The 12984-nt window shown below is 47.9% G+C and overlaps 1 protein-coding gene across 2 annotated transcripts in view; it reads left to right on the forward strand.

Moving 5' to 3' along the window:
* Positions 1-12984, forward strand: part of PCSK7 (proprotein convertase subtilisin/kexin type 7) — a 33126-nt gene that overhangs the window by 5876 nt on the left and 14266 nt on the right. For both annotated transcript variants that reach the window (XM_083480977.1, XM_083480976.1), the window contains exons 3-8: positions 10-144; positions 2990-3155; positions 7177-7267; positions 8753-8807; positions 9123-9261; positions 12021-12121. In XM_083480977.1, the coding sequence (XP_083337103.1) occupies positions 10-144; positions 2990-3155; positions 7177-7267; positions 8753-8807; positions 9123-9261; positions 12021-12121 (687 nt within the window). The remainder of the gene's footprint in view (positions 1-9; positions 145-2989; positions 3156-7176; positions 7268-8752; positions 8808-9122; positions 9262-12020; positions 12122-12984) is intronic.

A 12984-nucleotide genomic window follows, 5' to 3' on the forward strand; every position in this document is an offset into this window, starting at 1 on the left:
CTGGCCTAGAACAACCGCAAGAGCCCCGGGATGGACATCAATGTGACGGGCGTCTGGGAAAGGAATGTCACTGGCCAAGGTGTGACAGTGGTCGTGGTGGATGACGGGGTGGAGCACACCATCAAAGACATCCAGCCCAACTACGTGAGTAGCTGATGCCACCACCTTCCCTTTGGGGCACCACAGCTGCCTGGGCTGGGCTTGGAGAGTTAGGGCCCAGCTGGTGCCTGAGAGTAGGGCTGGGTGATATAGCGTCCCAAATTGGTTTAAAGTCCATACAGTGGTACCTCTGGATGCGAACGGGATCTGTTCTGGAGCCCTGTTCGCATCCAGAAGCAAACACAACCCGCGCATGCACGGGTCGCAATTCACCGCTTCTGCGCATGCGCGTGACGTCATTTTGAGCGTCTGCGCATGCGCGAGCGGCAAAACCCGGAAGTAACGCGCTCCATTACTTCCAGGTTGCCGCAGTGCGCAAGCCAAAAATACTTATCCAGAAGCTACTTTAACCCGAGGTATGACTGTATTGTGATATCTGTTTCATATCTGGCAATGTATTGCGAATCATAGTGTGTGTGTGTGTGTGTGTGTGTGTGTGTGTGTGTGTGTGTGTGTGCTTATGCAAAAATTGCAATGTGGGGAAAACTGTGAATCCAGCCAATGCTTCTACAAAGCTTCATCCTTATTTCAGACATTGGACTCGGCAACATTAATTTTTTTAAAAGTGTTTTAAATGCTGCATTATAACACTGTGACATCAGATGGCGCTGTAGAGTTCTATCCTTCGGCAGTGTGGTTTTGCATTATGAGCTTTACAACACATTTTCCTCAAACTTTTTTTTGATGTGTCTAGATCCAGCCATTGGGATATAATGATATATTGCAATGTTCAGCTGGCGATATATCACAGTGTTGAAAACCAGATATCGCGCAGCCCTACCTTAGAGTTGCAAGAGGCTTGCCTCCTGGCCTTGGCTGGGCTGGAGAAGAGGACACTTTTGGCCTTTTAAGACTCAACCACCTGGATCCAGTAGGCTTTTGGGTCAGGTGGCTGGGGCTCAACTGGCAACTGGCCCGTCAGCTGAGTCCAGGCGGATGGAAGCAAAGGAGGGTAGGGCCTAGACCTGGCTTGGCTCAGGATAGCTTGTATACATGCCGCTCCTAAGCAGCTGGGCCGGATGCTGCCCAATGGGGAATTGCTGGGCAGGATCCCATCACCCAAGCCCTTCTCTCTCCAGGCGTTGTGGAGCCGTGTTCAGGTTCTCTTGCCATCCAACAGCAGGAAAGAATCTGCCGCATTGTGCTATGTTGGTAAATATGGTAGAGTTCCAGGCAGTTGCCAAAACCACCTTTGAAGGTCTTTGAAAACGGACCAAGTCTTGATGTTGTGCAAATGCTTCTGCATTTCTCTCACCTGAGGCAGCAAGAAAAGGGGCACTGGAGATGGGGTTGACATGACCAGGGCTTTTATCCAGCCAGACCTCACCAGAACTGAGTTCCGGCGCCTCTCAGGTAGGCTCCATTGCTAGTACAGTGGTACCCCTGGATACAAATGGGATCCGTTCCGGAGCCCCGTTCGCATCCAGAAGCGAATGCAACTCGCGTCTGCTCGTGCGCGAGTTGCGATTCGCCACTTCCGCGCATGCACGTGATGTCATTTTGATTGTCTGCGCATGCGCGAGCGGCGAAACCCGGAAGTAACGCGTTCCGTTACTTCTGGGTCGCTGCGGAGCGCAACCCGAAAGCACTCAAGCTGAAGCACATTTAACCCAAGGTATGACTGGACATGGGTGATGCGGTTGGCGCTGTGGGTTAAACCACAGAGCCTAGGACTTGCCGATAGAAGGTTGGCGGTTCGAATCCCCGTGATGGGGTGAGCTCCCGTTGCTCAGTCCCTGCTCCTGGCAACCTAGCAGTTCAAAAGCACGTCAAAGTGCAAGTAGATAAATAGGTACTGCTCCGGCGGGAAGGTAAATGGCGTTTCTGTGCGCTGCTCTGGTTCGCCAGAAGCGGCTTAGTCATGCTGGGCATATGACCCGGAAGCTGTATGCCGGCTCCTTCGGCTAATAAAGAGATGAGCGCCGCAACCCCAGAGTCGGCCACGACTGGACCTAATGGTCAGGGGTCCCTTTACCTTTACCTATGACTGTATAAAAGAACAAGGGAGGCATTCATGGTGAGTTCTGGCACCTCTTTTTCTAGAAAAATAGCACTGGTCACAACCCACATTTCCTGCCCTGTCCTGTTCAGCTTCCTCTTTGAAATGGAAGGGGGCAGGGGTTGTGACTCTGACGCAAAGCACCCAAAGGTGGCTGATGGCGGTTTCCTGGGCATGCCACAGATTACCCAAATGCTTGTTCCCGTCTTATCCTGAGCCCAGAAGCAGCACCTGCTGCCTTAGATCAGGGTCTTGGGGTGAGGTGAAACCTGATTACTTAATATTCTACAGCCTTTTAAATGCCTGTTATTTTTGTTTTAATTTATTTATTTGTGTTTTTATCTTGTATTTTATTCCGTGAACCGGCCTGAGATCTTGTGATGAGGGACAATGCATAAATTTAATAAATTAAATAAATAAACATGATTTCCCCCTCAGGAGTTTTTTAAAATATATATATATACATTTTTATTAATTTTTTAACATATCAGTTCCAACAGTCATACAGCATAACTTCTCATCTTATACAATATTTTGGACTTCCGTCAACTCCTCTGATGATTTTCCGTCCCGTCCCCCCTCAGGAAATTATGCGGTTCAGCCGTTTTTTATTTAATTAAAAGATTGGCCCTTCTGGGAACAAGAGCCTGCAAGGATTAAAAGCGAATGCAATTATTGTAGGCAACAAAATCACAATAAAGCAGGAAAGAAGGGGCAGGGGGGAAAGGTGACTGATGTTTGTTGAGTCCTGAGTGCTTTGTTCCCCAGCTGCAGTTACCCTCGCACTCCCAGGAAAAAGGACTCTCAACTCTGGCTCTTGGTCTCTTTCAGAGCCCTGAAGGCAGCTATGACTTGAATTCCAACGACCCAGACCCCATGCCCCACCCGGACGAGGAAAACGGCAACCATCATGGGACCCGTTGTGCTGGGGAGATCGCAGCCGTCTCCAACAACAGCTTCTGTGCTGTGGGAGTTGCCTATGGCAGCCGGATCGCAGGTACTGGCACCCGGTGGCAGGGGAGAGCTGCTGCGGCTCAGTGCCAGAGCATTGCCCAGTTGGAATCTGCAAGGAGAGAATCTCTTGCCTGACATTCTAGAGAGCCTCTGCCGGCCAGTGTGGACCGCACTGAGCTGGATGGGCTGGCAATCTGACTCAGAAAAAGAGTCAGCTTCCGGTGTTCCTCTGTTTGGGTTGGACTCTGCCCAGTTGCTGCAAGGAAAGTGGGTGGGATTCAGCTGGCTTGCATTTCTGCAGGTGAAGCAGTGTCCCGAAGGCTGCTGTGGCAGAGCGTGAGCTGTGAGCCAGGTGGTCCCTATTTCCCCTCATGGTTACCTCTGCCGTGAACTCACGAGGTGACCTTAGGCAAGCTGTTGTTCCCTTAACACCCACGGACCCCTGCATGTTTACACATCCACACATATGGGCATGATAATGACATTGCTACAGGGCATACAGGGGTGTTATGGGGTGTTAGGGGAGGGGTAGTTCTTCTGGTGGGGGACATGTTGCTCTTTTTGGGGTAGTTTGTCTGGTCCCTACCCTGCATTCAGCTCTCACCTGTAGCTCAGCATGCAACGGCCACCTCACCTCTGGAACCAATTTGTAGGGTTGCCATATGTTTTCTTTTTCCAGGAAATGTCCTCTTTTCAGGTCTGGTTGCCATATGTCCTTTCCACCTCCCCGCCAGACACATCCTCTTTTTCAGGGTGGATTTTTTAAATCTGGCAAAATGTACAGAGGCTTTTCTGTTTGGTTCTTGTGTTTACAGTAACCCAAGAATTTTTTTTCTAGTGCCAGCTAGGGACCCAGCTAAGCTAGTCTGCAGCAGAGAATTGCAACAGAGCAGCATCTTAAACTAGCTACGTACAGTCGTACCTTGGTTGTCGGATGGAATCCGTTCCGGAAATCTGTTCAACTTCTGAAAACGTTTGACAACCAAGGCGCGGCTTTCAATCGGCTGCAGGAGCTTCCTGCACACAATCGTAAGCCGTGTATACCACGTTGGACGTTCAATTTCCAAAGAACATTCGCAAGCCAGAACACTCACTTCCAGGTTTGCAGCGTTCAGGGGGCAAAATATTCGATTCCCAAGGAGTTTGGGATCCAAGCTACGACTGTACTGTAGAAGTCCTTTCTCTTGTGGCTGAACTAAAAGGACACTGGCTCAGCTACAAGATCTTGGAGGAGGAGCCTGGGAGGGCAAGAGTTAACACCCCCTGCCCTTCAGGAGAGTCCATATGTCTATGTTCAACAGTTTAATAAATTGTTCTGTGCACATTTATGTTCACAAAGATGTGAACATGAGTCTAAATACTTTAATGTGGCGAGTGAGGGAGCAATATGTATTATTCTTATTTTGTTGTTGAAAGTTCAGAACATTCTTACTAGCAATATATCCCTGCTGCTATAGCCTTGTTGTTGTTGTTTAGTCGTTTAGTTGTGTCCGACTCTTCGTGACCCCATGGACCAGAGCACGCCAGGCACTCCTGTCTTCCACTGCCTCCCGCAGTTTGGTCAAACTCATGCTGGTAGCTTCGAGAACACTATCCAACCATCTCGTCCTCTGTCGTCCCCTTCTCCTTGTGCCCTCCATCTTTCGCAACATCAGGGTCTTTTCCAGAGAGTCTTCTCTTCTCATGAGGTGGCCAAAGTATTGGAGCCTCAGCTTCACAATCTGTCCTTCCAGTGAGAACTCAGGGCTGATTTCCTTAAGAATGGATAGGTTTGATCTTCTTGCAGTCCATGGGACTCTCAAGAGTCTCCTCCAGCACCATAATTCAAAAGCATCAGTTCTTCAGCGATCAGCCTTTTTTATGGTCCAGCTCTCACTTCCATACATCACTACTGGGAAAACCATAGCTTTAATTATACGGACCTTTGTTGGCAAGGTGATGTCTCTGCTTTTTTAAATAGGGGTATTTAAAGCGAGAGCCATCAAAGCAATCCATAGTTAAAAGCAGAAGTTGGCAAATGTGTCCTTTTTTTTTGCTCTTCAAAATATGGCAACCCTAACCTTTTGTCTTCAGCACAGTATTTGCCACACCTGGGCGTGGGGGCTGTGGAAAGCAAGGGAGGGTCTCAACAAGCCTGAAAGTCATAGGCTACCATTCTCCGCTATGGACAGCAGGTGGCGTCTTCTCCCTATCCCAAGATAATCTTGTGGGGAGAGCAGGACACCCCCCCCTTTGTTCAGAGCATAGGCTGCTTTGCTTCACAGGCTTTTGAGGGTCTGGGGTGCATGCGTTCCTCTTTAGTGCAAAGTGGAACTGCACAAATGCTGATTTCCAGGTGCTTTGAGAGCAGACTGGCAAACACAGTGCAAGAGGGGAGTCTGGCTGAGCCTCGGGGGCTTGTTTGTGGGGCCCCTCCAAGATGATCTGGTGAGGCAGTAACCGCTGTGCTCGCAGCTCCCCGAATCGCAGAGAACGAAGGATGTTTGTTCTGCCGCTGAGCTGGGCAGGCAGCTCTCATCTGCAGCGATGTTTGCTCACTGCCGGTCTAGACTTCCCGTGCAAATTGGCTCAATTAGCAGCTCTCTGGTTCATTGGGAACGTGGTTCCGGATCAAGTGTGTCTGTTTGCTCTCCCTGTGGGAGGTTTGCGGCTTGAAAAAAACCAAATGTAGCTGCAGACGTTCATGGTTTGACAGTATGAAATGGGTGCATTGCACGGGGTGTCTGATGGCCGAAAAGATCCCTTGGCGTTTTGCAAGTGGTTTAGATGGAAGTGGAGCTGGGTGGCAGCTGAACACATCCCACCTTGATGGTGGAAACAGGAATTCCAGGGTGGGGTGGAGGTAAGCAGGGCAGATCCCAGCCCAGCTCTTCTTGCTGCTCCTCTGATCTCCTGACTCCATCCCTTCCCTTTTGTCCTGTAACAGACACACACACAGTCTGGGATCAGCTCAGCAGGTGAGAATAAGTTCTCCCAACTTCCTTCTGCTGTTTAGCAGGTGTGGCTTCCACCAGCTCCACTTTCACTCCAAAGATACATCATTGCTAAGCACTGCTTAAATAGCCCAGGGGTGGGGAACCTTCAATCTGTGGGCCAAATGCAGGCCAGCATCCCCCTCTCTCTGGGCCTCCGGACTGTGCAGGCCATACACCTTCCTCAAGCCACACCCCTCACTGGCTCCTTTACTGGCCCTCCTCTAGTGATGTTACCTGGCTGGAGCATCCCTTGCAACTGCAGGGACACCTCTTGCTTGCCTGCCTGAGAGTAGTAGTAGTAGTAGCAGCAGCAATAATAATAATAATAATAATAATAATAATAATAATAATAATAATAATAATAATAATAATAATTTTATTATTTGTACCCTGCTCATCTTTCTGGGTTTCCCCAGCCATTCTGGGCAGCTTCCAGTATATACAGAAACATAATAAAACATCAAACATTAAAAACTTCTTGATACAGGGCTGCCTTCAGATGTCTTCTGAAAGTTGCATAATTGTATAGTTACTTATCTCCTTGGCATCTGATGGGTGTTCCCCAGGGTGGGGTATCACTACTGAGAAGGCCCTGTAGCTTCACTTCTTGCACTGAGGGAGCCACCAGAAGGCCCTTGGAGCTGGACCTCAGTGTCCAGGCTGAACAATGGGGGTGGAGACACTCCTTGAGGTATACAGGGCTGAGGCTGTTAGGGCTTTAAAGGTTGGTATTATTCCTTTGAACTGTGCTCTGAAACATACTGGGAGCCAATGTAGCTCTTTTGGGTCCCTTGTTATATGATATTGGGGGCTGCTGCCAGTCACCCGTCTGGCTGCCCCATTCAGCATTTGTTGTAGTTTCCGAGTCACCTTCAAAGGGCAGTGGGTTACTTTTATTCCCATTTTACAGCTGGAGGGGCTGAGAGGGAGAAAGCCACTTTCCCGCAGTACCCAGTGTCCTGGGCCGAAGCAAGACTTGAACACAGGCCTCCTTGCTCTGGGATGGCACTGGAAGCCTCTGTCGGTGTGTGTGTCTGAACTGCTTGCCAGGTCTCTCCTGCCCTTGCCTTACCTGTCTTGTCTGTGCAGGGATCCGAGTGCTGGACGGGCCCCTCACTGACAGCATGGAGGCTGTGGCTTTCAACAAGCACTATCAAATCAACGACATCTACAGCTGCAGGTCAGTGCTGGAAGAACAGCAAATAAATAAGAAGCTTGGGGGGGGAGGGCTTTGATCACAGGGATGTGAACCCAGTCCCCTTTGTGGGCAAAGTCTGTGCCACGGGCTCTGGTCTCAATTGCAGAAGGGCTGGTTTGCTAGATGCTTGGTGGCGTCCCCGGAAATTGCATCACCCAGGGCACCAGCAGGCACTTCCTTTTTCCTACAGTCTCCCCTGCTGGTTGGAGCTGTTGGGTCAGTTGTGATGGAGAGAATGGGGAATCCTGTTCACTCACCTGTGTGACCCCATGGAAGTGGGAAAGGGGTTTTTGTTGCCCTGGCCTGCCACTTCCAGGAACTCCTGGTATCCCAGGTTGTTGCTGTTGTTTAGTTTTAAACATCGTTAATGAGAGTTTTAAAAGTACAAAATCATATGTGTACTAAATATTGTGAGACGTAAATAAAAGAGAGAAGAAGAAAAAGAGAAACAGAACCCGTGTAGAAGGGAAAATAAAGGGGGGGGAACCTCAAAACTGTATACATTACAAGGTTGTTATTGTACTTTACCAGATCTTAACCTATTACACCACAGTGGTACCTTGGGTTACAGATGCTTCAGGTTACAGACTCTGCTAACCCAGAAATAGTACCTCAGGTTAAGAACTTTGCTTCAGGATGAGAACAGAAATTGCGCGGCAGCGGGAGGCCCCATTAGCTAAAATAGTATCTCAGGTTAAGAACAGTTTCAGGTTAAGAACGGACCTCCAGAATGAATTAAGTTCTTAACCTGAGGTACCACTGTATTTGTAAGAATGGATTTCAAATGTCATTGAATTTGTCCATGGCAAGTCTGCGTTTATATGCAAGTTGTTCATATGTTGCGAGTTTGTGTAAGTCTTCAACCCAATCATAGAAGAGAGCCGCATTTTTATTTTTCCAGTTTATCAGTATCAGTCTTTTTTGCTGTGTGGTAAGGGCACAGAGAGTCCACTTGTATTGTCCTTTTGTAAGGTTCCATGTTCTGGGTATATAACTCAAGACAATATTTTGCTCTGTAAATGTAAGGTTGATCCATACAGTTCTGTTGATAGTTACAGGTGGGTAGCCGTGTTGGTCTGCCGTAGTCGAAACAAAATAAATTCCTTCCAGTAGCACCTTAGAGACCAACTAAGTTAGTTATTGGTATGAGCTTTCATGTGCATGCAGACTTCTTCAGATACACATCTGCATCTGAAGAAGTGTGCATGCACACGAAAGCTCATGCCAATAACAAACTTAGTTGGTCTCTAAGGTGCTACTGGAAGGAATTTTTTTATTTCGTTCTGTTGATAGTTTCAGTTAGCATCTACCAAAAACCTTTTGATATAGGACAATGGAAAAACATACATTTTAGAGAAGCATTATCCCTATTGCATCTCCAACAGTTAGATTTACCTTAGATACCCCAGGTTGTTGTGACCCTCAGATTTGTCCCTAAGTTCTGTTTCCCTGCATTTCCCTTCGCAGCTGGGGCCCCGATGACGATGGCAAAACTGTGGATGGTCCTCACCAGCTTGGGAAGGTACGGAGTTCGAGTTCTGCCATCTTCTTCCCTGCCGGCCCGAGAGACCTGGAGAACACTGGGCCTCACAGGGTGGCTCTGGAGGAAGGAAGCAGCCTTCTGTGTGTGATCAGCTGTGAACCACCGGATCGCATGCACAGGTTTTGAGGGAGCTGAAAGGTCTAGGACCCCTGTCCTGTGGGCTTTCTAGGGCTTTCCATTGTCCTTGCTGGAAGTTCTTTAGCAAGGGGGCCGGGGGGGTGTGCCCTGCATTGTGAGATGGGTGGGGCAAGGTCGCCCCTGCTCACTCAGCTAACCCACCCCTTTACCTTTCAGGCCGCTTTGCAGCATGGGGTGATGGCTGGCCGCCAGGGCTTTGGCAGTATCTTTGTGGTGGCCAGTGGGAACGGAGGGCAGCACAATGACAATTGCAACTATGATGGCTACGCCAACTCCATCTACACCGTCACCATCGGTAAGAGGGCAGGCAGGGGCCTGTTTTTTACAGTCATACCTCGGGATGAATACGCTTCAGGTTAAGCGTTTTCGGGTTGCGCTCTGCGGTGACCCGGAAGTAACGGAACACGTTACTTTGGGGTTTCACCACTCGCGCATGCGCGGATGTTCAAAATGACGTCGTGCGCATCAGCAGAAGCGGCAAAACGCAACCCGCACATGTGCAGTCGCGTGTTACGTTCGCTTCAGGATGCGAACGGGGCTCCAGAATGGATCCCGTTTGTATCCAGGGTACCACTGTTTTAATATTTTTACTGGAAGAATTTCAATTATAATGAAATAAAGTGATGCAAGGGGGGGGGGAATTGAGGGAAGTGAGGGGGGGAATCAAAGATGTGTATAGGAAAGAATATATACAGTCGTACCTCCGTTTACGCAGCTCTCTGGTTATGTAAACTTTGGGATGCGCGCAGAGCAGACCTGGAAGTATTTTACTGGGTTTCGCCATGCGCAGAAGCGGTCCTCAGTTTGCAGAAACCTCAGGATCCGACCGGACCTCCAGAACGGATCCCGTCCACAACCAGAGATACCACTCTATATTGTTACAGTACCCCTAAACCCTAGAAATTAATAAATACCAGGGTTTGATGAATTGGGGAATGGATTAAAACGTAAACCTCTATTCATGTATGCTACTACAGTGGAAAGAATGTGATTTGCCCCAAAATGGAAAGAAGCAGCAAAAGAAGAACGGATACAAAAACTCATGGAATATGCAGAAATGGCGAAACTTACCAGAATTATAAGAATCGAGATAACAATTTTTTAAAATAAAAGAATGGAAATTGTTTATGGAATATTTACAGAAAAATTGTAAACAGATAAAAACATTGGCAGGATTATTGTAATAACCTGCAGTTTCATAAGAGTATATACAGTATTTAAAGAAGATGAATAAATGAGCAAATTAAGTTAATTTGGATATGCAGAAGATATTAAAAATAAATTTAAGGAACCGCAGAAAGAGAGGGAAGGAAGTCAATTTTTGAAATGTCAAAATGATTGTAAATTAGTGAAATGTATAAACCTGAGAAGTATAAATATTTTTTTTTAAATAACCCATAAACGGCAAGGCTGTGCCAGACAGGGAATTCCCGGGATGCTTTATACAAACCAGCCTAGCTGGCTGGCTGAGGGAAGAACGAACTTGTTGAGGGTCATCAAGAAGACAACAGACCTTCTTGCCCCAGGTGTGACCAGAGACTGGAGAGTAGGAAGGTTGCCAGGGTAACTGCTCTGGAGGAGGGCAAGGTGCTTCTGGGAAGAAGAAAGGGGAAGAAAGGCTGAGATCCATCTTGGCAAGGGAGAAGGAAGGAGGACTGCCTGCAACGCTTTGGGCCACTCTGTAAGATCTGGACCCCCTCCATGCAGACTGAAGGTGTAAATATGTGGGAGAAAAAACCATATTTCTTAAAGCAGGACAGTCTCTGCTGTGCCTTCTACTCTCCAAAGGGGCACAGACCCAGGGTGTGTGCCAGTGGCCCCATGCGCTCCTGCCACGGCTTGGCAGAGAGAGGTGTAGCCACTGGGCTTTTGTAACAATATATACCCCAAAAAACGAAGAGCAATGTACTATACTCCCATTCTGACATAAATTTGATATAGTGTTATTATCCTAAAACATATAGATGGTAATAGCCTACTTCATTCTGCATAAACTCATTCCAAATATTGTCCTATGTATCTAAACATAGCCGACATCTGTATGCAGGCCATTTGTAAGACGCAAGTGTTGACAATGGACTGTTGTCAACAGACTGACAATATGACAACATGGGCAGGCGGGAGCTTTGTGCAGAAGGTTTGTGTCTGTGAGACAGACAGACAAACAGACAGCTTCGGGAAGCTTTTAATGTTTGATGTATTATAGTATTTTAATATTCTTTTGGAAGCCGCCCAGAATGGCTGGGGAAGCCCAGCCAGATGGGCGGGGTATAAATAATAAATTATTATTATTATTATTATTATTATTATTATTATTATTATTATTATTATTATTTATTATTGACAGATGCATTGGGCTCCAAGCTCTTTCTGAAATCCAGGTTCCCTCAAGCAGCCCTTCGGAGCTTGAATATGTTTTCCTAACGCAGGAACTTGAGTTGGGCACAGCTGGGGTCCCAAGGAAAAGCATTACTCTGCAGCCACCACTGAGATTTTCTCCCCTCTCCCCTCCCCTGCTTCAGTCGCCAGGCTGCGCCGGATGAATAAGCCTATGCTTGTTGCTTTTGGGAAGCTGCCCACAAGGCAGGAGACAAATCAAAGCATTCTGGGGGCACGGCAGGGGGAGAGGTTATTTTCCATGACTTTGTTTCACATGTCTTGCTGCAAATGCCCAAATCTTGTCCCCATTCCCCCAGAGCTGCCCTGCTAGTGGCTTGGCTCTGTTTATCCCACTGAAAACATTTTCAGGATACAGTGGAGACCTTGGGTTACATACGCTTCAGCTTACAGACTCTGCTAACCCAGAAATATTACCTCGGGTTAAGAACTTTGCTTCAGGATGAGAACAGAAATTGTGCTCCGGTGGCGCGGCGGCAGCAGGAGGGCCCATTAGCTAAAGTGGTGCTTCAGGTTAAGAACAGTTTCAGGTTAAGAATGGACCTCCAGAACGAATTAAGTACTTATCCCGAGGTACCACTGTATTACTAAATAGTAAATTGTGTGTATGTGCCACTTTCTTCAGCCCTTTTATTTTGGCCTCTTCTTTCCCTCCAGGAGCAGTGGATGAGATGGGGTACATGCCCTTTTACGCTGAGGAGTGCGCCTCCATGCTGGCTGTGACTTTCAGCGGGGGAGACAAGATGATGAGGAGCATTGTAAGTCCAGCAGGTTCCAAATGCTGCCGTTGCGCAGCACTGGGTCACCCAATGGGTTTTTAAGTGCCTTGTCGTGTCCCCCAGAGCTTGCCATGGGGGCTTCACGCATGCCAGCAAAGGTCTTTCCTGCAGGCACTGATAGGGAAATCCCGCCAGATGGGCGGGGTATTAATAATATATTATTATTATTATTATTATTATTATTATTATTATTATTATTATTTAGGTTGCATGCAAGGAGCCTGGTGTGCTCTGCTCTGCAGGGCTTTTGCAAACTCCAGAGTTAGCTCTTCTTCCCGTTGCCACAAGGGGCTTTTAGCATGATGTTCTACTGTGTCCTTAATGGGAAGAATTTAACCCAGTTTCTTGGCTCCTGTTGATGCTTCCTGGCCAAGCTAGTGCATGTTTGAAAACGTGCATCTCGTGTCCAAGTGCAAATAACAGCTGTCAGCAGCCGACAGAATGGTTCCACGCTCAACCTAAAAGTCAGCGGCGGGAGGGAGGGGAGGACTGTGCTTGGCAAGGCAGAAGGAGGCAGCCAGACCTTTCCACCGGCACAGTTAGAACAGAGCTGTGATCTTTTTAAACAGCAAGAATGCGTAAACACTGCCTTGCTCGATCACGGAGCAAGATTCCATTTAGGCCAGCTTCCCGTTGCTCGAATGGCTGGCCAGGTGCCTCTAGGACCTTGTAGCCAAGGCATGACAGGAGCAACCTCCCTCCCCCCCCAAAAAACACCCCTCACTCTTCTTAGGCCTGCCTTTCATTTATTTGCAATATAACTAAGAGCCAAAACAGCCTGTTGCACACGGAGAGCTGAGAGAGATTGCCCAACTTCCTTTAAATGCAAGCAAATGGGCTGC

Source organism: Podarcis liolepis (genome assembly GCF_965112155.1).
Source record: "Podarcis liolepis genome assembly, chromosome: 16".
NCBI classification, from domain to species: domain Eukaryota; kingdom Metazoa; phylum Chordata; class Lepidosauria; order Squamata; family Lacertidae; genus Podarcis; species Podarcis liolepis.